Source organism: Hyperoodon ampullatus (genome assembly GCF_949752795.1).
Source record: "Hyperoodon ampullatus genome assembly, chromosome: 3".
In the NCBI taxonomy this organism is placed as follows: domain Eukaryota; kingdom Metazoa; phylum Chordata; class Mammalia; order Artiodactyla; family Ziphiidae; genus Hyperoodon; species Hyperoodon ampullatus.
In genome coordinates this window covers 19,191,281-19,218,077 of record NC_136916.1, presented here as the reverse complement: position 1 = coordinate 19,218,077, position 26,797 = coordinate 19,191,281, and the positions used below count along the sequence as shown (strand labels likewise).

General features: G+C 35.4%; 1 protein-coding gene across 1 annotated transcript in view; it reads right to left on the bottom strand.

Moving 5' to 3' along the window:
- Nucleotides 1-26,797, bottom strand: part of ANKRD26 (ankyrin repeat domain containing 26) — a gene marked incomplete at its 5' end in the record, with an annotated part of 63,700 nt that overhangs the window by 29,673 nt on the left and 7,230 nt on the right. Inside the window, 12 exons of the mRNA XM_079699053.1 lie at nucleotides 2,107-2,244; nucleotides 2,858-3,041; nucleotides 4,897-5,110; nucleotides 8,367-8,508; nucleotides 8,793-8,826; nucleotides 10,614-10,781; nucleotides 13,320-13,471; nucleotides 17,124-17,206; nucleotides 20,433-20,505; nucleotides 20,596-20,624; nucleotides 23,376-23,469; nucleotides 26,351-26,412. Of these exons, the coding sequence (XP_079555179.1) occupies nucleotides 2,107-2,244; nucleotides 2,858-3,041; nucleotides 4,897-5,110; nucleotides 8,367-8,508; nucleotides 8,793-8,826; nucleotides 10,614-10,781; nucleotides 13,320-13,471; nucleotides 17,124-17,206; nucleotides 20,433-20,505; nucleotides 20,596-20,624; nucleotides 23,376-23,469; nucleotides 26,351-26,412 (1,373 nt within the window). The remainder of the gene's footprint in view (nucleotides 1-2,106; nucleotides 2,245-2,857; nucleotides 3,042-4,896; nucleotides 5,111-8,366; nucleotides 8,509-8,792; nucleotides 8,827-10,613; nucleotides 10,782-13,319; nucleotides 13,472-17,123; nucleotides 17,207-20,432; nucleotides 20,506-20,595; nucleotides 20,625-23,375; nucleotides 23,470-26,350; nucleotides 26,413-26,797) is intronic.

Below are 26,797 nucleotides of genomic sequence, written 5' to 3'. Positions count from 1 at the left end.
CAGACAGAAAGACAAATATCATATGATATCGCTTATACATGGAATCTAAAAAAATGATACAAGTAAACTTATTTACAAAACAGAAAGAGACTCACAGACGTAGAAAACAAACTTATGGTTACTGAAGGGGAAAGAGGGGGAGGGATTCATTAGGAGGTTGGGATTAATATATACACACTACTATATAAAACACAGGTAACCCACAATGACCTGCTGTGTAGCACAGGGAACTACACTCAATATTTGGAAAAAGAATCTATAAAGGTATATATATATATATATATATATATATAACTGAATCACTGTGCTGTATACCTGAAACTAACACAATATTGTAAATCAACTATACTTCAATAAAAAATAAAATAAAATACCACCTGCTAGCTTAAAAAAAAATTACATCTGCTATCTAACCTATACAGCTACCCCATAGTAAAAGCCTTACCTCTGTATATATTTCGACAGATTAAATTTCCTAAAAAATTTTTTTTCCTGAGAATATTCCATAAATATTCTATGTTTCTAATATTTTTATAGTCAGTTACAAGAATTACATCTACTGATAACTGTACTAAGCACTTCTACAAACATCAATTAACTCATTTAGCTATGACAGTCCTGGAAATGAGGAAGTCAAAAATACAAGCAAGCTGCAGGCTTTTCTCCAGGTCTTCTGACTTTACTATGAGTCCTCTTACACCAAACCACAGCTAGTTCTCTAGTACAAACATATAAATATGAAATGAGCCTTATATTTCACTATGGTGCATACACTAGTGGTAAATAAGGTAAAATTTATAGAGATCTTAGAAAATCGTGAGATTATTCGCTGTTGCAATAACTTATATTCTCTCTTCATAATGCTTAAAATAGTAAGGTAGGGGGAAATACAATGAACTGTTTCACTAAAAATAAAATACTTATCAATAAATTATCACTAAATAAATATTACGGCATATCTATCACTATTTTCAAAAGTTCCTTGTACTGAAATAGGACACTACATGGAGCAAAGTGTTAATTTTCTCACAAGTAGAAGAATGACATCCGAAAGACGGTCTCTGAACTGGCTATACCTTTCCTCCTTACCATCAGTGGAAGGGATAAACTAACCTCTCTATTAATCTATCAAGGAAGTGAAATCACTGCCAAAAACCATAATGTTGTTTTGTTTGTTTGTTTTGGGGTTTTCTCTTTTTTTTTTTGGTAATTTTGTAAGTTTATTCTAAGGAAATAATTTTTTTTTAAGTGCTCAAAAATGTTTTTATGGGCTTCCCTGGTGGCGCAGTGGTTTAGAGTCCGCCTGCCGATGCAGGGGACACGGGTTCGTGCCCCGGTCCAGGAAGATTCCACATGCCGCGGAGCGGCTGGGCCCGTGAGCCATGGCCACTGAGCCTGCGCGTCCGGAGCCTGTGCTCCGCAATGGGAGGGGCTACAACAGTGAAAGGCCCACGTACCGCAAAAAAAAAAAAAAAAAATGTTTTTACAACTAATGTTGCAGCTTTTAAGATACTGAAAAATTGTAAGTGATGTGAAAATGTCATTGATGGGGTACTGGTTAAAGAAATGACAGTGAAGCCAAGAACAGACTCTGATTTAGACACTGAAAATGATGAGGTGCATAGTGATTGACATGTTCACTCCAAAGCAGAGGGCAAGAACATATTCAGTGCTGGGATTTGGTCGGGTAGTGTGGTCGATGGTGGAGCACACATGGTCTTCCCTGCCTAAACCGCCATCAGGGTGCAGACTTTTCTAGATGGTAGCAATAGCTTTGACATTATGAAAAGTTCATCAGTTCCTATGGAAAATATTAAAAGCCTCTCCTTGGATGAGGCTATTGTATGTCACTGCTTGACTGTTGCAGACAAATGGATTTGAATTAAAAATACTACTTGAATTAAATTTGATCAAATATAATTCAATTATGTTTGAATTAAAAATATTAAATATCCAATGGACGAGAAACGTCACCCCCTCCCAAAATATACTTAAATAGGTTTTAAATATCCTCTACACTGTCTGTGATGTGTAGTATTGGTTTTTAAAATATATACATATACAGATACATATCCACAAATATTTGAAAATGATTAAAGAAAATACCTGAGAATTTATTTCCTTATTAGTCATTTCTATCTCCTTTTGTTTGGCAAGGTGACTGGTCAGGATTCCATCTTGTAAAATTCTGGCATTCTGCTCTCGAGAAAGCTGCCTCTGAGCGTCATTTCGCTCTTCTACAACCTGGAGACACATTTCATGAGGTTTTTGGTCTCATACCATTAAAAAAAAAAAGTCAAAAGCTTAAGAGCAGAATTAAAAAAAAAAAACTGTTAAAAGGAAGTAGCCTTTTAAAATAAACACAAGGATATTTATCCCACATGAATAACTTAAGATTTTAATTTAAATGACTGCTAAACGTATCACAGAGCAAAAATACAGGGAGATATAGTATTGTGAAAGAAAATCTTTTTACAAAGCTTTTAACTAGTTCCATCACAGTCTCAAGGCAATTTACCCTGTATTTTAACATAGAAAAGCCAAAATTAACACATGGATTGGAATTAAGAATATTACTTTCGAATGGACCAAAAATGCCAATCATTATGTTAATCATTAAGCTCAATTTACCTGCCATTCCTCGATTCAGAAAACATACACAGAGCATGTATTAGAAGCTAAGAATGGCAAGAAATTAATAATTTAAGCTATAAATGTCATAGTTCATATTTAGGATGAGATAACACTTTTTATTTGTTTTAAACCTAAATAATACATATTAAATCAAAGAGATATTACAAATAATACTGATGAAATACTGTTGGAAATTTGAAATTTTCACCAAAGATTAACTTACCTGATTCAGATTATTTCTCACAGTCCTCAGTTCCATGTCTAGTGCTCTGAGAGTGAGTTCAAGTTGTTGTTTCATTTCAACTTCTTTACTGTATTGCTCTTCTTTTCTTCTTAACTGCTCCCTAATTTTTTCATATAACATGTCAGCATTTCTTCTCTTCTCTTCTTCTTGTTTTAGGGTGAATCTGCAGTTAAATATGCTTACCTTAAAATGTGTTTTGTTAGAAAATAAAAAGTTCATTTTATGATCTGGCTCTTCACCTGCTGATTTAGTATCCTAATGAAATTTCTGTTCTCCAGTTTTTTTTTCCTTTCTAGGTCTCATATTTTTAATTCCTCACTTCAATCTCTTCATAAAGATATATATACTTGAAAGGTAGCAATGGAAAAACATTCTGCCACTTAAGTAAGTTTTAGTCAAGAGTAACTCTGGTGAATAGTGTAGGAAAGAAATTTTGAAATTATTCAGTGAAGTTAGGCTGAAAATTACCCTGTTTTCCACACTGTCATAATTACTCCTCCTTTAGGACAGATAATTTAGTTACTAGTTAAAAAGAGAAGCTGTTGTTTAGAAACAAGTTTATAAGTTCACTAGAAATAAAATTTCAACTTCATAAAATACTACAGGTACCCCTAAATGACTTACAGTGCCAGATAAAATCTGCAGATGCCTTTTACAGAACATATATCTTCAGACACTGTAATCCAAGACTAGGCTAGGGAGTCTAATATCTGTTGCCCTACACTTTTTATGTTTCTTCTTTTGCAACATTTTCAACTTGTTGATTATTATCTATTTAATAAATAATTTTAAATCCCGTAAGGCAGGATCCATATTAATTAATTAAATAGAGAGTATTTTGTGCTTTCAGCACAAACCTGTGAACTAATTTTATCTCTGTATGAAAGAGATATTGAATAAACTAATCAGTAATCACCTTCCATTTTTACCTTCTATTTCATCCATGCATATGTTAAGAATAAAACTACATAAATTTAAAAAAAAATTTTGTCTTGAAAAAAATGGCCATTTCATACTTCTGTGGGTGGGAGTGTAAAGTAATATAAACTTTCTGGAGAACAATTTAGAAACATGGATCAAAGACCTTTTTTAAAAGTCCTCATACTTTAACCAAATAACACAATATTAAAGAATTTATTCAAAATAAATAATCAGAAATGTAGAAATGAATTTACAGAAGAGACATTCCTTGTAGCATTAAATATAATACAGAAAAATGAAAAATAACTGAAATTCAATTTGCTAAAAAAATAATGACCATAATTCAAAAAGACACAAGCACCCCAATGTTCATTGCAGCACTATTTACAATTGCCAGGTCATGGAAGCAATGTAAATGCCCATCAACAGACGAATGGATAAAGAAGATGTGGCACATATATACAATGGAATATTACTCAGCCATAAAAAGGAACGGAGTTGGGTCATTTGTTGAGATGTGGTTGGATCTAGGGACTGTCATACAGAGTGAAGTAAGTCAGAAAGAGAAAAACAAATATCGTATATTAACGCATATATATGGAATCTAGAAAAATGGTACAGGTGAACTGGTTTGCAAGGCAGAAATAGAGACACAGATGTAGAGAACAAACGTATAGACACCAAGGGGGGAAAGCAGGGGGGTGGGATGAACTTGGAGCTTGGGATTGACATGTATACACTAATATGTATAAAATGGATAATAAGAACCTGCTGTATAAAAAAATAAAATTAAAAAAAAGAGAGATTACAAAAAAAATGAGGCTTCGTATGGAGAACTTCTGTATGGCCATGAAAATGATGATTTGGAAATATATACATTAAATTATTAGTAGAAGTATCCACTGTTAAGAACTTGCTGTATTATTTCCAAGAATTTCACACTCCACAATACTAATGAAGTTTTCTCCCCTGTAAAATCCCAGCAGGTAAGTTAGCAATTATAAAACTTCCCGTAGTATTAAAGTAAATACACATCTGTAGTATTACAGTAAATAAAAACAGTTCAAATATTTCTTTAAAACCAAGATGTTCAATACCTCAAGCTGCAGAGCTCTTGTTCCCACTCCACTTTTTGATGCTCTAACTGTGATTTCATTTCTTTTGTTTCTGATAGCTCCTTTTGTAGCCCAGTAACCTTACTTTCCATTTTTTTATTTTTTCCTGTAAGTAGTTCACAGTGATCTTTTTTAAGTTCTATTAATCTTTCATATGAAAGAACTGCATCCTGAATTTTCAATAAGCTAACAGAATCTGCATTAGGAAGAAAACAAAGATAGAAATAAAATATATGAGTAATTTTTATGTATAAAGCACTGTGCATTTTCACCTTCACTCATCCATACATTGAACAAATACATTTTTTTTTTTTTGGCCATGCCGCACAGCATGCGGGACCTTAATTCCCTGCAGGAATTCAAGTGGCTAAATATACAATGCCCCAAAGAGGTGGAGGAAAGAAACAGAAAAAAAATATTTGAAGAAAAGAATGGCCAACAACTTTCTAAACTTAATGAAAACCACAAGCCCACAGATCCAGGAGGATCTGGCAAGGAGAAAAGAAGTGGAAGTAAACTATTTTGTAATATTCTTATCCTATATATGATGTGGTACAATATTACTTGAAGGTGGACTGTGATAACCCTAAGTAAAATACTGTAAACCCTAAAGCAACCACTAAAATAGTGAAACAAAAGAGTTACAGTTAATAAACCAAAAAAACAAAAAAGAAATAAAACTACATCATAAAAATTACTTGATTAATCTAAAAGATGGCAGAAAAAGAAAAGGGGAACAAAGAACAGATGGGATAAACAGAAATCAAACAGCATAATGACAGATTCATACCTACTGTATCAATAATCACATTAAGTGAAAATGGTCTGAAAACCTCAATTAAAAAGCAGATTGTCAGGGACTTCACTGGTGGTACAGTGGTCAGGAATCCACCTGCCAATGCAGGAGACACAGGTTTGAGCCCTGGTCCTCCCACACGTCATGGAGCAACTAAACCCATGCGCCACAACTACTGAGCCCACATGCCACAATTACTGAAGCCCATGGGCCTACAGCCTGTGCTCCACAGCAAGAGAAGCCACCACAATGAGAAGCCTGTGCACCACAACGAAGAGTAGCCTCCACTCGCCGTAACTAGAGAAAGCCTGTGTGCAGCAATGAAGACCCAACGCAGCCAAAAATAAATTAATTAATTAATTTTTAAGAAAAAGCAGATTGTCGGACTGGATCAAAAAGCAAGACCCAACTGTATGCCACCTATAAGAAATGCACTTTAAACATACAAACATAAATTTGTAATAAGGTTAGAAATAAGATATACCACACTAACATGTGACAAAACAAAGGTAAGCTAGACTGGCTATATTAATACCAAACAAAGTAGACTTCAGAGCAAAAAACATTATCAGCAATAAACAAGGTCATTTCATAATGATAAGAGTGTCAATTAATAAGAAGCATAACAACTCTAAATGTTTATGCGCCTAATAACTTCAAAATATATGAAGCAAAACTTGAGAGAACTGCAAAGAAAAATAGACAAATCCACAATTACAGTCTGAGATTTCAATACCCCTCAATGAATAAGTGATAGAAAGAGCAGGCAGAAAATCATCAAGGATACTGTAGACTTGAACACCACCATTCTTTTCAAGTAGCCATGGAACACTTACCAAAAGAAGACTATATTCTGGGTTATAAAATAAAGGAGTAAGTCAAAAGGATTTAAGTCATACAAAGTATGTTCTCTGACCACAAAGCAATCAAACTGGAAATCAAGAACAAAAATATTTCTGGAAAATACTCCAATATTCGAAAACTAAATAACACACACCTAAATAATCCTTGGATTAAAGAGGTAATGAAAAGAGGAATTACAAAGTATTTTGAACTGAATAAAAATGAAAACATAATATATTACAATTTGTGGAATGCTGCTTACTTGCATGAAAATTTATAGCACTGAATGTCTATACTAGAAAAGAAGGTCTCAAATCAATGACTTGGCTTCCAACATAAAAATCCAGAAAAAGAGCAAATTAGGAGACTTCCCTGATGGTTCGGTGGTTAAGGATCTGCCTTCCAATCCAGGGGACACGGGTTCAATCCCTGGTCGGGGGACTAAAACCCCACATGCCATGGGGCAACTAAGCCCGCCCGCTGCAACTACTGAACACGCAAGCCACAACTAGAGAGCCGGCATGCCGCAACTACAGGGCCCACACACGCTGGAGCCCACACCCCATTTGGAGTGTCACAAATACTGAGCCCACACGCCACAACTAGAGAGAGAAGCCCACGTGCTGCAACAAAAGATCCCACGTGCTGCAACAAAGACCCAATGCAGCCAAAAATAAAATAAATAAATAAATATTTTTTTAAAAAGAGCAAAGTAAACCCAAAGCAAGCAGAAGAAAGGAAATAAAAAACATCAAAGAAAAAATCAATGAGAAAAAACAAAACAAACAAAACAAAAAAGACATGGAAAAATCAGTGAGGGACTCCCCTGGTGGCACAATGGTTAAGAATCCTTCTGCCAATGCAAGGGACATGGGTTTGCTCTCTGGTCCAGGAAGATGCCACATACCGCAGAGCAACTAAGTCTGTGTGCCAAAACTACTGAGCCTGCATTCTAGCATCCGCAAGCCACAACTACTGAGCCCGCGTGCCACAACTACTGAAGCCCATGTACCTAGAACCCATGCTCCACAACAAGAGAAGCCACAGCAATGAGAAGCCTGCACACTGAACGAAGAGTAACCCCCGCTTGCCGCAACTAGAGAAAGCCTGAGCACAGCAACGAACACCCAACACAGCCAAAAATAAATAAATAAATAAATAATTTTTAAAAAAACCAGTGAAACCAAATATGTTCAGAAGATGAATAAAAGTGATAAACCTCTAGCCAGGCTGATAATGAAAAAAAAAAAGAGAGAGAAGGCACAAATTACCAATTTCACAGAAATGAGTAATGAGAAATTACTACAGATTCTATAGATATTAAAAGACTGACAGAGTAATATTATGAACATTATGTAAATAAATTTGACAACTCAGATGAAGTGGGTAAATTCCTTGAAAGAGGGAAAATACCAAAGCTCAATCAAGAAAGCACAAATAGGGCTTCCCTGGTGGCGCAGGGGTTGAGAGTCCACCTGCCGATGCAGGGGACACGGGTTCGTGCCCGGGTCCAGGAAGATCCCACATGCCGTGGAGCGGCTGGGCCCATGAGCCATGGCTGCTGAGCCTGCGCGTCGGAGCCTGTGCTCCACAACGGGAGAGGCCACAGCAGTGAGAGGCCCGTGTACCGCAAAAAAAAAAAAAAAAAAGAACAAATAAACTAAATAGCCCTATATCTAAAAAAGAAACTAAAGTCCTACTTAAAGACCTTCCCACAAAGAAAATTCCAGGCCCAAATGGCTACACTGGTGAATTCTACCAAATATTACAACAGTATACACAAAAAGGCTTTATATTTATACCATGGTCCTACCTTTACACTCCATGCCAAGTTGTTGTATTAGAAACATGGAATTCTTATAATTAGAGTAAAGTATCTGGCAATCCTCAAAAGCTGTTTCAGATGACTGACTTAAGTCATCAAGGTCATCCATAGAATTAATTTGCTCTTTGACCTACAAATAAAAAATACTATTTCACAATGTCCCCAAAATACTTATAAAATATACTAAGTGTACAGAGGTGATAAATATCTCTTTATTAAAGCAACAACACAGATACTTCTTAAAAGAACAGATTTTTTATCAAAGGGATAATTTTATCAACAGTGTTTCTAAATTATTTTTTCAAAGTAAATGTTTCTACAACAAAGGAAGATTTTCTATTTTTCCACTATACCTTTCACAAAGTAATTTTTTACTACAGGATAATATTTTTTATAATTAATTTTTTACTCTACCTTGTTCTTTTCATTAGATGTTTCCTTTGTAGCCCTAAAACAACAAACAATTCTTTTCAGGCAAATATTAAATACTTAAAATACAAAGAATACCTAAACCTATTGTTTTTTACATAAAATATTTGCATTGGTAATTAATTTTCTATAAAAGAGATTAAACAATAAATAGAAAGAGTAACATTAAAGGACAAAGAAAATACACCATAATAATATTAACAAAGCATTAAATTAGATTAAGCTGACAATCAAAGGAAAAGGAAAAACATAATGTTACTTGCATTATTTGATAGGAAGAAATATACCAGGGTTTTTTGTTATTGTCATTTTCAATAAAAACTAACTTTATGGCACTAAAACCTATTTGGAAAGTATTAAGTCCTTATATGAAAGAAACCCTTTTTTAATAATCAAGATATTAGCTTTTTGAGGACTTACTATGTAATTGCTATGCATTATTATAAGCACCTTACATGTCTTAAAGGCATTTTAATCCTCACAACAATTCTGGGAGAGAGGTAATACATTAGGTCCTTTTTACACAGGAAGAAATGCAGCACAGAAAGGCTAAGTAACTTGCCCAAGCCCATACAGCAGATCAGCAGCTGACCCAGAATTCAAACCCAGGAAATCTGGCTTCAATACTTGTGTTTCACAATATGATGAGAAGGTAATATTTATTTTTAAGTGTTTTTAAGTAATATGATAGCAAATGAATCTGTATTATTATTCCATGTCTAGTTATAACTATAAATAATAATTTCTGAATCTTACATATATTTTTTAAAAATAAAAAGACTTTAGACCTAGGCAATATTGGAATTCTATTTTCAATAAAGATTTGCTTTTGTAAAGAAATTCATCAACAGGCATTCATTCACCCATTCAGCTGTTTATTCATACATTCAACATATACTTAGCGCACAATACGTGTTAATGACACTTTTGGTACAGGAAGCATGACTTTTGTAATTTAGAACTTTATAATCCAAAAGTAATAATCTGTGATAGATTGTTAATAGTTTTTTTCCTATCAAATATAAACAAAATCTTACCCTTTTCCCTGGAATCTAAACCACTATGAAGTTAACATAATCTGTTTTAGAGTACCTTACAAAACCATAGCCACTCATGATGATACTGTCATCTAGAATTATCAAGGAATGATTAAATCCTATTCAGTATGGCCTACATGTTTGTAAATTTATGATTATATAATTTTTTAAAATCTATGTATGATAGAATAACTTTTAAGTACTCATCTGCATATTCAATTATATAAGAATATTACACTTCAAAATCAATGAACAAGACCTTACCATAAAACTATACGTGAATAGAAGTATTATGTACAATTAGTTTACTATAATATTTTAAAGATAATGTAATACAATCAATAAGCTTTCTAATATTGGACATGCAAACAAGATTAAACTGAATAAATGCATCCTCTACTGGCTCATTTCCAACAGCATACAAACATACTCTAAAAAACTCCCATCTTAACATAAAAAGAGAAAGGAAACTCCCTTGAACTCCACATTCCTCTTCAGTTACCATCCAGTTCTCTATTGCCTTTCCCAGTAAATATTCCCTAAGGAGCTGTTTATACTTATTCACTACAGTCCAGCTTCCATGGGGAATATTTATTGAAACTACTTCTGGTCAAAGCCACTCGTCCTCATCTTAACCTTTCAGCAGCGTTCATCTGGTATAGTTGAGAATACTCCTGTCATGGCCTGTACACTATATTATGCTGTTCTATTTCCAGAAAAAGTATTCAGTGCTAATATTTCTTGACCTAAAAGAATTTGTAGATTTTACCTGCCATCATCCTGATCTACTCCACTTAAACTGCTGTCATCCTTCATGTGTAGCAGACCCCCAATCAGTGAATCAGCCTTCTCAAACATTGGTGTAATCACACATTCTTTTGATGTCCATTTTTCATTTTCATTTTTCTTTACTTCCTTCATATGTACACCAGGACCGCTACTTTAAAAAATCCATTAAAAAGCCAATGTTTTCTAATAATTCTACTGATAAAGAATAAAAAACCAATTTTTGTAAAATTCCAACTCTTACCCATCATAAGTCATTTATTAGTTCACAAAACAGTTATGAAGTACCAACCATATGCAAGCAAATACAAATTCTTGCTTCAAAGACAGATACACAATTATGATACAATGTGATATGTAAGAGTTGACATATGAAAGTTATAAGTGAACATAGGAAAGCTTTACAGAAGAGGTTAAATAAACAGAGGAGGTCATGAGGAAAAGAAAATGGAGAAAATCATTCTGCTTGGTGATTAGAATGTGAGCACAAAGATTAGACACATGGAGTCTAGGTGTTTCCTAGAAACTTGGAAGGAAAAGTACAAAATACGTGGAAGGAAGCAGAGAGATGAGTCTGGAAAGACATTCTGAAGAACCTCAAGTGCTACAATGAAAAGCTGAAGTTCACTGCCTAAAAGCAATGACTCTTAGACATGGGAGTAATAATTAGATTTCTACCATATTTTTTTGTTTTGTTTTGATATATAATAATGTTTAATTTGCATGATTTTTTAAAATAACATGAGGTACATAAAACATGAAAGAAGAACTCAAGGAAATATCTTGGGGGGAAAATTTACTTTTAAACACCCACATGTTGGGGTCATGTCAGCATCAGGGCTGAAAAATAGGTACCTCATAGTATCCCTCCACCACCAGCAACAATTTGGCATCTATCTACAGACAAAAGTGGCTTTGTGGCAGTTGCAGGATCCAGCACCATAAACCAAGGGACCTGGGAAGAGTCCTGCCCACCCAAGTGGTAACAGACATACAGACCACACCCCAGCTGTGGACCCTGCATGGCCCATGAACTGGCTCCAGCCACTCTTAGCAACGTCCAGGGAACCCCTGGAAAACACTGTCTTAGACAATCACCCACAGACGAGAGAGCCTTTGTGGAAATCCAGGTTTCCAGCAGAGAAGTGCTAGCATACCACTGGAACAAAAAAATGCAAGTTGGGATACATTGGAGAGGGCAGTTATTAAAGACTGGAAGAGGTGACTGCTACTTCAAATTCAAAGACAGCAATGCAAAACTTCAAGTAACATAAAAAAAGTCAAGAAAACATGACACTACCAAAAGATCACAATAATTTTCCAGTAACAAATCCCAAAGACATGGAAATCTGCAATCTACCTGATAGAGAATTCAAAATAGTAGTTTTAAGGAAACTCAGTGAGCTACAAGAAAACACAGAGAGACAACCCAATAAAATCAGGAAAGTAATACACAAACAAGATGAGGAGTTTAACAAAGAGATAGAAATAATAAAAAATAACCAAATGGAAATTTTGGAGCTGAAGAATACAATGAATGAAAGGAAAAATGCAATAAAGAGCACTGACAGCAGAATGGATCAAACAGAAGAAAGAATCTGTGAGTTAAGAGATAGGAGCTTTGAAATTATCCAATCAGAGGAGAATAAAGAAAAAAAGAATGAAAAAGTGGGAAGAAAGCCTACATGAATTACCAGATACCATCAAAAGAAATAATTCATAAATCATTGCAGTTCCAGAAAGAGAAGATAGGGAGAAGGTGGCAGAAGCTTATTTAAAGAAAAAATGGTTGAGAACTTCCTAAACCTGGCGAGAGATTTGGATATCCAAGTTCCTAAAGCTCATAGGTCTCCAAACAAACTCAACTTAAAGAAATCCTCGCCAGGAGACATTATAACAAAACTGTCAAAAATCAAAGACAAAGAGAGAGTCTTAAAAGCAGCAAAAGTAGGGCTTCCCTGGTGGCGCAGTGGTTGAGAGTCCGCCTGTCGATGCAGGGGATACGGATTCGTGCCCCGGTCCGGGAAGATCCCACATGCCGCGGAGCGGCTGGACCCGTGAGCCATGGCCGCTGAGCCTGCGCGTCCGGAGCCTGTGCTCGCAATGGGAGAGGCCACAACAGTGAGAGGCCCGCGTATCGCAAAAAAAAAAAAAAAAAAAAAGCAGCAAAAGTAAAGAGGCTTGTAAATTATAAGGGAACCCCCATAAGTCTATCAATGGATTTCAAGAGAGTAGGACGGCATATTCAAAGTGCTAAAAGAAAAAAACTGCCAACCAAGAATACTCTATCCAGAAAAGTTGTCTTTCAGAAATGAAGGAGAGATAAAGGCTTTCCCAAACAAAGCAAAGCTGAGGGAGGTCATCACCACTAGACCTGCCTCACAAGAAATGCTGAAAGGAGTCTTCAAGCTGAAATCAAAGGACGCTAATTAGTAACATAAAATATATTTAAATATACAACACACTGGTAAAGGTAAGTATACAGTTAAATCCAGAATACTCTAATACTGTAATATGGTGGTGTGTTAACCAATTAACTGTAGTATTAAGGCTAAAGGACAAGAGTATTAGAAATAACTATAACCCTAGTAAAATATAAAATTTGTTAATCATGAACATTAGCTCAAATGAGAACTTGTTTTATAGGAAAATAACAATTATCTATTGTTAAATACTGACATAGGCTTACCTATCAGAATCTTCATTCTCCATGGTAGGAAACTGTTGGTTATTCGTTTTTCTGCTCTTTCTCTGTTGAATTAATCCACTATCATCAGCATCATGTATGTTTTCTGATACTTCCATTTCACTACTTTTGTGCTTCTTCTTTGCTTCTTCAACCTTTAATGAAAGTTTGACACTACATATAATTGTTATTACCTTATTCATTATAAAGACCTTTTCATTGTCATTAATTACCTGACTCAGAGTTTGCCCCGGTTTTAAGCAATAAAAATAGTTTTTTGCTTACTTTAATTTTTTTAATTACAAGTCATTGAAATTTTTGTAAATTCTGCTGCTTTCTGTTTGAGGAAAAGAAATAAAATTTTTAAAATTTCAAAAAGGGCTTTCTTAATGTTGTGCAGCTATTCACATCCACTCTTCCCTGTCTGATGGCAGAGATAGAGAAATAAAGAGACAAAGACACAAAATTTGTCCTCTTTGGTCTTTACCACCTGGATTTTGCATTAAACAGCCAAATTTAGAGGATGTGACACCTTGGTGCTTGAGTAACAAAAAGGAAACATCCTTCTTTCTGCACTGAAGCTATTCTTCTCCCACTGCCTTTTACAATTCTTTTTTCATTTGGATCCTGGGAATATCAAAAAAGTGATGGTGTTCACTAAAATATATGAACCAAAGTTTACCAAAAAACAGGAGTAGAGTGAAATTGATGAATTGTTAGTTAGTGTGGAATTCTGGAAAATGAGTAATGCCTCCCAATTTCACATTCAATAACCATGAAATTTTATAGCTAAAGGGTATATAAGTAATTATCTACTTTAGCCCCACTATTTACCAATAGTGGGAATAAAACCAAGAAAGGTTCAATGATTTGTCCAAAGCCCCTAAAGTGGCATTTCCTATCATTTCATGGCACCAAAAGAGATGATACAATTCTGTAACCCTGAATCTGATAAATTACCAAATGAATTCATCAGATTAATCAGATAAGTTAAAAGTGTGACTTTGGCAAAGTAATTTAATGCCTCAGTTGGGGGTAGGGCTCATCTCTTTTTCTTTTAAAGGAGACTATCTACAGATTTTTGCCTATCTTTCAAACTCAGTCAATGCTCCTCTTACACAAAAGAGCAAACAAACGAATTTAAAAATCTATTACTGGAAGGAAAAAAAACCTCACTGCACGTCAAAACTCAGTTTTCTCCTTTGGAGATAAATACTGAATTTTTTTTGCTGAGGGTTTATACTACCTATATGATAAAATCATACATGTCAAAACTTACCACATTTTATTAAACAACATAATGTAAAGGTCTGACTCAACAGAAACATCTGAGAGTGGTGATTAAAGAATATGTGGGAGTACATGTATTTGTTATTAAAAATATCTTGAAGTGGCCATGTTGGAATTCTAAGTGCCAAGCGATTGAGTAAAGCAGAGAAGATCGCATACACTAAAGCACAATAAAGAGATTAGTTTAGCAGGAATACGTGTTTATGTCCCTTCTTTCAGTCACTGCTTCCTTCCCATACTATAGAGTGTAATTTATATTTAAAACCCTCTTGTATTGGTTTGGTTTTCTTATAAGTATTTGTAACAGCAGAAATATCACGACTTTTTATTTGAATCATGTGTTTCATTTCATTGGAGCAGGCAAGCCATAAATCAAAAAGTCTTTTGGGGGCTTCCCTGGTGGCGCAGTGGTTGAGAGTCCGCCTGCTGATGCAGGGGACATGGGTTCGTGCCCTGGTCCGGGAGGATCCCACAGGCCGCGGAGCGGCTGGGCCCATGGGCCATGGCCGCTGAGCCTGCGCATCCGGAGTCTGTGCTCCCCAACGGGAGAGGCCACAGCAGTGAGAGGCCCGCGTACCGCAAAAAAAAAAAAAAAAAAAAAAGTCTTTTGGGATCACTAGACTGAGGTATACATCCGATGTCTAATTTCCAATTAGTGGTATTTTGGTTCATATTTTGTAACATTTGCATAGCAAACTCTTGGTCTTCTTGCATTTCAAATGTAACTACTGGGTCCCTTACTTTTTTATTTTCTGTATCATTATAAAAACTCTCCTCATTTTTGTTAAAAACATGTTCAGTGTCTGGTTTATCACTTTCATAGTCTAATTTATTTTCATTTAAATAAAGCTGTGAAGATGACGGGCAAGCATGTCCCCAAGACCCGGAGGTTAAATAAGATGGAAAAACATTTTCAAGACTGGGTTCTTTTTGTTCAGGAAATGCTTGGAATGCTAGAGAGACAGACACTCCAAATGCATCTTTTGCCTCACAGTCAGGTATATTATTTGTCAAATTAGAAGGTATTTCCTTTATGTTTGCTCCTTCTTTAGGGTTATCATGTAGTGGCTCTTCCTCAGGACAAACAGTAATTTTGTATTTTTCAAAAATTCCACCAAACTTCCGCTTTAACTTATTTGTGATGCGTTTGAAGTTATTTTTCCACCCTAATTTGCCTTGTTTGATCCACATTTCCTCATGCTTTTGTACACAAGGAAGTCCTGAACATACAGATATGTCCTCTCTATCACATTCCTTATTCATTTCTGGTTCTTGAGGCATTTTTTGCAGATGCAAAAGCGGAAGATCAATTGGCTTGATTTGAGTTTCAGATGTCTTTTCTGTCAGGGTACATGTTTGTAAAATAACTTTATCCTTAAGTAATCAAGTACGGACAAAGAAAAATTAGAAAATAATTAAAATTTAACCATTAAACTTCTTAATCTATGTTTAGCTACTCACAAGTCACTGGATTACAACTAAGAAGTGAAAAATAACTTGCCTTAGCCTAAAACAGGAGAAAAACATGAACTCACAAACCCAATTTTGTCACTGTTTGTTTGAACTAAATAATTCATATATGTTAAATCTACCAAAAATGAATTAGGAGATGATTTTTAATGTTACAAAGCCTTCCTTACTTAAAAATATTTCACCTCACCGTACCTTAAAAAGTCCCTATGTGCATGTAAGGATTTTTTTTTAAGGACTAGTAACTGGAGAATAGACAAATCTTAAATTACTAGGCGCCAAAATCAATTAACACCAATCAGAAAGAGGAACAAATTCCTAAATTTTAATGCAAATTATATACTATGATAGTATTATACGTTGATATAATACCTGCTTTCATTCAGTTATATTATATTCTAATATCCACTAATGAAAGTGGATAAAACATTGTTTAATATTATTTACTGGTTTCCTACCCTGAAATGAAACAAATTAGAAAGTTATTGTTTGTACCCTAACAACGAAGGTCCAATTCTGGAAGGTTTGCTTCCTTAATAGGCAATTGGGTTGATTGTATGACCCCTTCTCTCCCTGAATGTAGATCCTTAGGTCGATTACATAGAGGTCACAAGACAGAATAAATCTTTAATCTTGGCATTAGTGACTGGCAATTTGAAACTGCAAATTCTGAACAGCTGGGAATGATTTCTCCTTCCATGAGTCTAACTCACGGACCATCACTGATATACTGTTCATAATTTCAACTGCTTAATCATACGATTCAGTATTTGATTATCACCTTCTTTATCATGTAAGGAAGAAGCAAACAATATTCAGGAAAATTTTGGCCTCAATTCCAAGGACAAAGTTTAACTATAAATTATAATAGATTCTAACAATATTTTAAGCTTTGTAATTAAAGCACTATAAAAACTAAATATTAAATTATTATCTATCAATTCTAAGAGGTTAATTTTGAAAGGTAATTTCATTTGAACTCTGTTATGTTGTTAAAGCATAGAAAACAATATTGAGCCAGAAATTTACATTTACATTTTTACATACCTGTGAGTGGTTATTTTCACTTCCATCAAGCCTTTCTTGTGCTTCCTCCGATGTTATTTCTAAGTCTAGTTCTGCTGACAAATCTATATGTTTAGTTAAAATTAACTACTTAGAACAGTTAGATAAAAGACATAATCTTTATAAAAATAAATTTAAAAAATTTTATCAAATGACAATTTAAATTAAGCTTAATCTTTAGCTGAATATTTACTTCTTTAAGAAATACCTCTAATTACCTAAAACTCCAACAAACCATCTGGGAAATACCAGATGTCACCAGGTTACAGGCACACAAACATCTCAAAGATTCATTTACAAATTCATCCACCAAACATCAATGAACAGAACAATCAAAAACCAAACAAAGGGTTTCCCTGGTGGCGCAGTGGTTGAGAGTCCGCCTGCTGATGCAGGGGACATGGGTTCATGCCCCGGTCCGGGAAGATTCCACATGCCGCGGAGCAGCTGGGCCCGTGAGCCATGGTCGCTAGGCCTGTGCGTCTGGAGCCTGTGCTAAACCTACCTAGGGAGACAAAAGATCTGTATGCAGAAAAGTATAAGACACTGATGAAAGAAATTAAAGATGATACCAACAGATGGAGAGATAAACCATGTTCCTGGATTGGAAGAATCAATATTGTGAAAATGACTATACTACCAAAAGCAATCTACAGATTCAATGCAATCCCTATCAAATTACCAATGGCATTTTTTACGGAACTAGAACAAAAACTCTTAAAATTTGTATGGAGACAAAAAAGACCCCGAATACCCAAAGCAGTCTTGAGGGAAAAAAACGGAGCTGGAGGAATCAGACTCCCTGACTTCAGGCTATATTACAAAGCTACAGTAATCAAGACAATATGGTACTGGCAGAAAAACAGAAACATAGATCAATGGAACAAGACAGAAAGCCCAGAGGTAAACCCACGCACCTATGGTCAACTAATCTATGACAAAGGAGGCAAGGATATACAATGGAGAAAAGACAGTCTCTTCAATAAGTGGTGCTGGGAAAACTGGACAGATACATGGAAAGAATGATATTAGAACACTCCCTAACACCATACACAAAAATAAACTCAAAATGGATTAGAGACCTAAATGTAAGACCAGACACTATAAATCTCTTAGAGGAAAACATAGGAAGAACACTCTTTGACATTAATCACAGCAAGATCTTTTTTGATCCACCTCCTAGAGTAATGTAAATAAAAACAAAAATAAACAAATGGGACCTAGTGAAACTTAAAAGCTTTTGCACAGGAAAGGAAACCATAAACAAGATAAAAAGACAACCCTCAGAATGGGAGAAAATATTTGCAAACAAATCAACGGACAAAGGATTAATCTCCAAAATATATAAACAGCTCATGCAGCTCAATATTAAAAAAACAAACAACCCAATCCAAAAATGGGCAGAAGACCTAGATAGACAGTTCTCCAAAGAAGACATACAGATGGCCAAGAAGCACATGAAAAGCTGTTCAACATCACTAATTATTAGAGAAATACAAATCAAAACTAGAATGAGGTATCACCTCACACCAGTTAGAATGGGCTTCATCAGAAAATGTACAAACAACAAATGCTGGAGAGGGTGTGGAGAAAAGAGAACCCTCTTGCCCTGTTGGTGGGAATGTAACTGATACAGCCACTATGGAGAACAGTATGGAGGTTCCTTAAAAAACTAAAAATAGAATTACCATATGATCCAGCAATCCCACTACTGGGCATATACCCAGAGAAAACCATAATTCAAAAAGACACATGCACCCCAATGTTCACTGCAGCACTATTTACCGTAGGCAGGTCATGGAAGCAACCTAAATGCCCATCGACAGACGAATGGATAAAGAAGATGTGGTACATATATACAATGGAATATTACTCAGCCATAAAAAAGGAATGAAATTGGGTCATTTGTTGAGACGTGGATGGATCTAGAGACTGTCATACAGAGTGAAGTAAGTCAGAAAGAGAAAAACAAATATTGTATATTAACGCATATATGTGGCACCTAAAAAAATGGTACAGATGAACCAGTTTGCAGGGCAGAAATTGAGGCACAGTTGTAGAGAACAAACGTATGGACACCAAGGGGGGAAAACCGCAGGGGGTTGGGGATGGTGGTGGGATGAATTGGGCGATTGGGATTGACATGTATACACTGATGTATATAAAATTGATGACTAATAAGAACCTGCTGTATATATTTAAAAAAAGACAAATCAAAGAAAAAAGCAAGAAATGTAAAAGTGAAAGTTTAAAGCCTGTTTCATCACAAGGGTCCCTTTATCATTTCACATCCATGAGCTCTGTAAATGGCTTAAAACAGTGGTTCTCAAGTGTCACCTGAGCATCCCTGGAGTCCCAAGACTCAACCGTTCAAGGGGTCCAAGAGGTCAAAACTATTTTCACAATAACAGTAAACATTATTTCCATTCTCATTCTGTTTTAAGTGTACAGAGGAGTTTTCCAGAGACAAGATATGTGATAACATCATACTTCTAATGGCTAATAGAATGTATGATTGTGTGTGCTTGTATTTTAAATTTTTCAGTTTTATTTTCCAATACAGTAAACATCAGTAGATACAACCTACTTAAACAAAAGTTCCTTGGAATTCTCAATAATTTTTAAAAGTATAAAAGGATCCTATATCTGGATCATAAAAAATAACAAACAAATAAATAAAAGGATCTTAAAGCCAAAAACTTTCAGAATTACTGTTTTAAAAGATTGTGTCTATCAAATCGTCATTAAGGTATGATTACTTTCCCCCACTTTTAATAATCAAAGACCACACACACACACACACACACACACACACACACAGTCTGCTAATCAAAACATCTGGTTGGCTTAAGCTCATCCGTGTAACACCACTAAAATGAAATAATTAAAGTTGAAGTACAATTGACATGTTAGCAAGTGAAGCTTTAGTCTAGGTAAAGGTCAGAATTCAAATAAGCATTTTATAAAACTGGAAAAATCTTAGAATCTAATAATTAACCTCTGAGAATCCCTAAGAAGTACAGAGATTCCAAACTGAGAACTTTAGGGTATTGAAACATACATAGAAACATCTGAGTTAAAGCTTACATTTTAAAAATATCTTTTTCTTATGCTTGTAAATATTTTTTCAAAACATGAATACCAACAATAACATGTGCCTTATTTATGTCAAATCCTTCAATTAAATTTGCAAAAACAAAAGAAAAAAGAATTAGGGATATGAAGGCTGTGAGCATTTCAAATATTTTAGTGTACCTCTTTCCAGAGTGAAATTTGCACTACAAAATTTACCTGATCTGGATGTTTGTAAATCCTTCATTCCTACTGTTTTATTAGGAACAGAATCTTTCACTCCAACTGCAGGCTGAATGGGTTTTGAAGCAAGTTGATTAATAAATAAGGTACATTTGATACAATCTGTAGTTAATAATTCAAGATAAAAATATGTTTTTACCTTCAAGTAAGGATATTTTACAGGAGAATCTAAAAGGCAAAAGGGACATAGAATCAATTACACGTAACTATGAAAGCCAACTATATATTCATGCAGTTAGTACTGAGCAGAATCCTCATGCTTGGCCTTGGCACTGAATACTTTAGGTTTTGGTGTTTTGTTTCTTGGGGGAAGTTAGGACTGCAACAAGACAGACATACGAATCCACTATAGATACTGAAGAAAAAATAGGAGTACAGGTTTAACAAAACATGCAGTTAAGATTTCAAAAGTAAGATTATGTTCCAAAAGCCTTTATAAAATAGAAAAATGCACATGTACCAATGTGAACATGCTGATTGATGAGGAGAAAAGTGATCTTTAATCAGAGGAACAAATCATGACCCCGAGAAGGTGAATGTGAAAGCTGATGGTAAAATGCAACAGCATATCTTGAATGCAATACAGCAGCATCATTTACACCATTATACTACAAGTATTTATCATGTTCTTCAATTTGTCCCGTAATTTAGGAAGTGCACATTTGGGATGACAGTTCAGTTGAATGTATAATTCATCTCTCATCGGAGAAAGTGTTATGAACTGATCAGCTTGGATATACACTTGTAGAATAATAGTTCATAAAAATATTCATTTTTTTCCATACCCATGTGGGCTACTGGTATGCCTACATTTCTTGGATCCTCTAGTTTAGTCATCTTAAAGTTTCTCGATCCACTCATGCAAGAAGGTATATAAGGCACATCTAAGAAATAACGTATTATAAGTTTTCAATATCGAAGTACGATTATCAAAAAGGAAAAAGGAAATTTTACTGCCACAGAATTATTAGATATTAAAAATCTTTCATATTTCAAAATCAGTGTAGTATTTACTGAAAATAACAATTTTAGCATTTAGGGAATGAACCCTATTAATTTTTTTGTTTCCAAAATTAGTTTGGTTCAGTATATCATGCTCATGTTTAAAAGGATTTTTGTGAAACAATTATCATCAAAAAATTAGCTGTCTTAGGGACTCCCCTGGCGGTCCAGTGGTTAAGACCCCATGCTTCTACTGCAGGGGGCATGGGTTCAATCCCTGGTCGGGGAAATTAAGATCCCACATGCCAAGCCAAGCAGCCAAAAAAAAAAAAAAAAAAAACCTATCTTAAAAAAAAAGCAACCAATGCTTCCATATTCAAATTAATCTCATTTGAATAACACATACCAACACAACATATATCTTTGATGCCTGATAGTTACAAGGAGGAGCTGGGGTTTACTTCAATTCTAGCACCCACTCCTTCTTCCAGTATTCTCTGGAGCAGCAATGACCTAACCTTGTTTCAGTGTAAATACACTGAAGTCATCTAACGAGAGTTCTCTCAAGTTTCCTCATCACCTCCACAATCACCTCCCTAACACCCTTCTTTCCCCCCCTCTTTCCTTTCACTATATTCTTTCCTCTTCAAAGGTAGTCTCTGGATCTGTGGTCTTAATTCTTCCCCTTTGACATTCTTTTTATGGATCATCCCCACCACTTCTTTTTTCCTCTTTGCTTAGCAGTGGCACCTTACATCTATAAGTTCTACTTCAACGCTTTGCTACCCTCTGGCTATAAACACACTCAGAAAGAAAAACAAAATAATGCTTTTCCTTGATCCTGTTCTGTCTTGAACTATCCAGTGGCTCCTCTTCCAGATTTCTCTAAATGCAAGCCTACACCCTTGCGACTCTGAGAGCTTGTCAGAAATGCACAATCCCAGACCTGCTGCTCAGCATGTGCACTTTTCACAAGGTCCCCAGGGGACTAATTAAAATTTGAGAAACTCTGATCTATGAGTCTGCTTCTACATTCCCACAGTAAGAGTGGGAAAGCTTTGCTGTTCATCTCTGACAAGTTTCGGTGCTGGAAGCTCACTTCAAATTTGTCTCACGTTTCAAATACTCTTCTCTTCCTTTTTCTAAAGACCTATTTTACTTTGCCCCCGTCCTCCACAGACCCCTGCTTCCTTTTCCTTCATTTACTCCCTGTAACCTCTGCCTCTCTCATTCTTTAGTCCTTCTTTCCTCTTCCTCATTTCCCGACTTTCCTTAGGTTGTAGAGTACCTTGAAATGGAACTAATAATTTAGCTCCTTAAAGGGGACTCTCAATTTAATCTGTGGCTGACACCAGATAAGATACACAGCTTCCCCCCTTTTCTCGTCTTTTTCCTCACTATGCATTTGACAGGTGATTTTCTTTCTTTTTTTTTTTACATCAACAGTGTTATGTTTTTTAATAGTTTTCAGAATATAAGCTGCATAGCTTTTTAGAATAAAAAATGATATAACTTCAGGTACATGCTTTAGGACACTTGGTTAAACAACAAGCAAACTGTGTCTTTGAGGACCACCTCAAAAGGGTGGCACACTTCACAGTGTAACTTGATAACAGACATGGAGATAGATGATTATATCATGGCATGTTGTCTACAAAAGAACATCTGGACAGTCAGAACTTAAATAGAACACAGCACACAGTTAAGTATTCAAGCACTGCTTTTTGGCCAAATAAAAACTGCCTAAAAACTGCTGATGGATTTTTGACTAGAAAAAAAGATGTAGCTGCTTAGTTCTTCTGATACAGCACTTCTTTTCCAGAATGAGACAGGCTCAGTTCAACTTGAAATCAGTGTGAGGAATGATTCTTCCTCTTAACCGACAGGTGATTTTCTTTGGCTATTAGAATATATCAGAATTCCCATTTTAAATCAACATGCTGCCAGATGACTTTTTCATAAAAATATAGTTCTTACCTTCTACTTGTCCATTTAATATATTTTTTCCTCTTTGACCTGCAGCTCCAGATAAATGATCAACATACTTCTGTGGAAGACTCTCAGAGATACTCTGTTAAAATTGATATTAATAATGAGTTGCATAAAGCTTTCCTAATCCCCTTCTAATAGCTGAAAATACCCTACTTTTTAAAAATTTCCTACTTTACAAGCAATTAGATTCAAAAATAAGAGAAGCATGCATTGAAAACCCAAACATTTAAATAGAAAACTTCATATACACTCTCTAGATCAAGTCTATCTTTTATCCTCATTTGGCTACTGACTCTGTAAACTGAGCATGGAAAGCCAGAGGAATTATTTTCACCGACAAAAAATGTGCCTGACTTACAGGCACATTTCAGCAAAGAATTAACTTCAAAACACCTAACTCTACTTTGCATTCCTTGTCAAAAGAAGAGAGTATTTTTTAAAAATATGTGTTTAAATAAATTCTTTAATAAGTACACTTGCTATACATTTAAAATATTTCTAAAGACAGAAATTTTTTAGTATTAAAATAATATACTTGGCATGAAAAGAAACCATGAAGTATGTCATGTTAAGCATAAACAGAACACTGTAGAAGTTGCTTCATTTAGGTAAACAAGGGCTTATAAGAATCTGTTATTTCATAAAATTTTTATTGATAGGAAAAATAGTTGAATAAAATAGCGAAGTAGTAAGAAAAACTTTTATGTTTAAATAATAGCAAAAAATTTAAATATAGTTATGCAACTCTTCAAAAAAGTACAGCAAGCTTTAATAAGGGAAGAATAAGAACTTTTATTTATTAATCATCTAAATGTGCCAAGCTTTTATTATGCACATTTTATCTTCTACATACAACAACAGTGATAAAAGTGATTGTAAGGACACTTCCTGTTTCCTGGTCATTCCAAGATGCGAGAGTGTAATGACGAACAGATGGGATCCGCTGTTCTCTCTGTTCAGAATGTCCCTCCCCTGGATCCTCACGTGACTGGCTCCTTCCCATCCTCCCCTTGGTAGCTATTCTCACATGCAGATCTTTTCTGACTACCTAAATTCCACTCCCACTCCCATCCCCATCCTAACTACAAACTCTCTCAATGTTGTCTAACGTAACATTCTCCATTTTCTTTGCCTCTCACTGTTGTGGCCTCTCCCGTTGAGGAGCACAGGCTCCGGACGCGCAGGCTCAGCGGCCATGGCTCACGGGCCCAGCCACTCCGCGGTACGTGGGATCTTCCCGGACCTGGGCACGAACCTGTGTCCCCTGCATCGGCAGGTGGACTCTCAACCACTGCGCCACCAGGGAAGCCCTCTCCATTTTCTTTAAATGAAGGACTTAACAGTGACTTATAAAGGATTTCTGTTTGGTTTTATGTTCCCACCACTATAGCCTAACCCCTCAATTGGTACAGTCAGTGTCTAACTGCCCAGTACATAGTTGGTATTCAATAACAGGAATTTATTTAAGATCAAAACATTTAAAATGTCGAGAGGACCTCAAGTACCAAAGCACTTGATACCTATAGGAGATCTCCAATAACAGTCTATAGAAACTTAACATACCCCAAGCTAGAAATCCACATGCCCGTTCTAATTTTCCTATTCTTAACACTACTGTCATTTTATTGTCCTTCAGGTTTTAAAAAAGTGCCCCAGCATTTAGTGAGTCACTAATTGCCACTGTGATCATTTTTGTCTTACATTTCTATAGCACCCTTTACAGTTTACAAGGTGTGTTCACAGCTGTTACCACATCTGTTCCATACACATACCTGAGAAGTGGGTACCAGTACCATTTTTACAAAGGAGGTCACTGACGCTCAACCAGGGTAGACAAGTTTTTCCGAGATCCCACAGCTAGTGACAGAACCAGGATGCTACCATGTCTTTTGACTTTAAACACAGTGCTGTATCACTGCAGCAGCTGTCTATATCTAACAGATCAGGCCCTTCTTATCTCTTTCCATAGCTGTCACCTTACAACAGGTCATCATTACTTTATATTTACGTTACTTCAAGTATGGCTGCCATAAAGGTACTCAACGCACACTAGTTTATCCAAAATGCTGTGTACTTATTAAAACATCGCTAAACCAAACTGTTGTTATTATAACGCCACATCCTTATTATTCCCCATTCTTTTGCTTCTCTTGAAACGTTCCTTGCAGATCTATTTGAAAATCCAAATGTAATAATACTTTCAAGTCTCAGGCACTATCTTTTTCAGGTCTAAGTGGTAAAAAACTACATTTCAACCTGTTTCTCTCTGAACCTCACTACGAGTTTTACACATCCATATGCACCAAAGAAACATACATTTGCTTGGGAGACTGGGACTGACAGATACACCCTACTATATATAAAATAGATCAATAATAAGGACCTACTGTATAGCACAGAGAACTCTACTGAATACTCTGTAATGGCCTATATAGGGAAGGAATCGAAAAAAGAGTGGATATATGTATAACTGATTCACTTTGCTATATATCTGAAACTAACACAACATTGTAAATCAACTATACTCCAACAAAAAATTTTTTTAAAAAAGAAAAGAAAAAAGAAACATACATTTGGCCATAGGCTGACCTGGAATAATGCTTCAGTTTTTAGATAAATTTAACTTCAGAACCCAAACTGATTCCTTATGACTTCTAAGCCTTGGTTTTTGCTCTGTGCTACACTGGTTTCATTAGGTGAATCTTGCAAATTAACAAAAGTGCACTATGTGGTAGTTATTATACTTAGCACACAATTATTTAATTAATTACAGGTTAAAAATATAAGGAAAAAATTTTGATGGGCAAATGCAAAGGTGAGAAAGTAAAGTCAAAGCATCCCCCCTTTTATGTTTTAACATCACTCAGTGCTTATATTTTATTTTTTTTGTATTTATTTATTTATTATTTTTTATTTTGTTTATATTTTAAAATAAAAATAATAATAATAGAAGACAGTACCTCAGAATCCCAAGGCGATTCTATACCTTCCTCTTCTCCTAATCCTAATGCTGACATCATATCTGTAAAATGCAGCCACAGATACATTAATGAGAACATTTACTACTATGAATTTTAAATACATATATGTCTATCTCCACCCACAAATATTTAAATAAAATAAAGTAGCAGAAAAGAATTTCAGAAGGTTGAGGCATTTTCAGGAAGAAAAAGTTGATAGTAGTAGGGATACTTCTGAAGAAACAGAGCAAAAGAAACATACTTTAAAAGAAATGGAAAAAAAAAAAAAAAAAAAAAGGGCTTCCCTGGTGGTGCAGTGGTTGAGAGTCCACCTGCCGACGCAGGGGACACGGGTTCGTGCCCCGGTCCGGGAAGATCCCACATGCTGCAGAGCGGCTGGGCCCGTGAGCCGTGGCCACTGGGACTGTGCGTCCGGAGCCTGTGCTC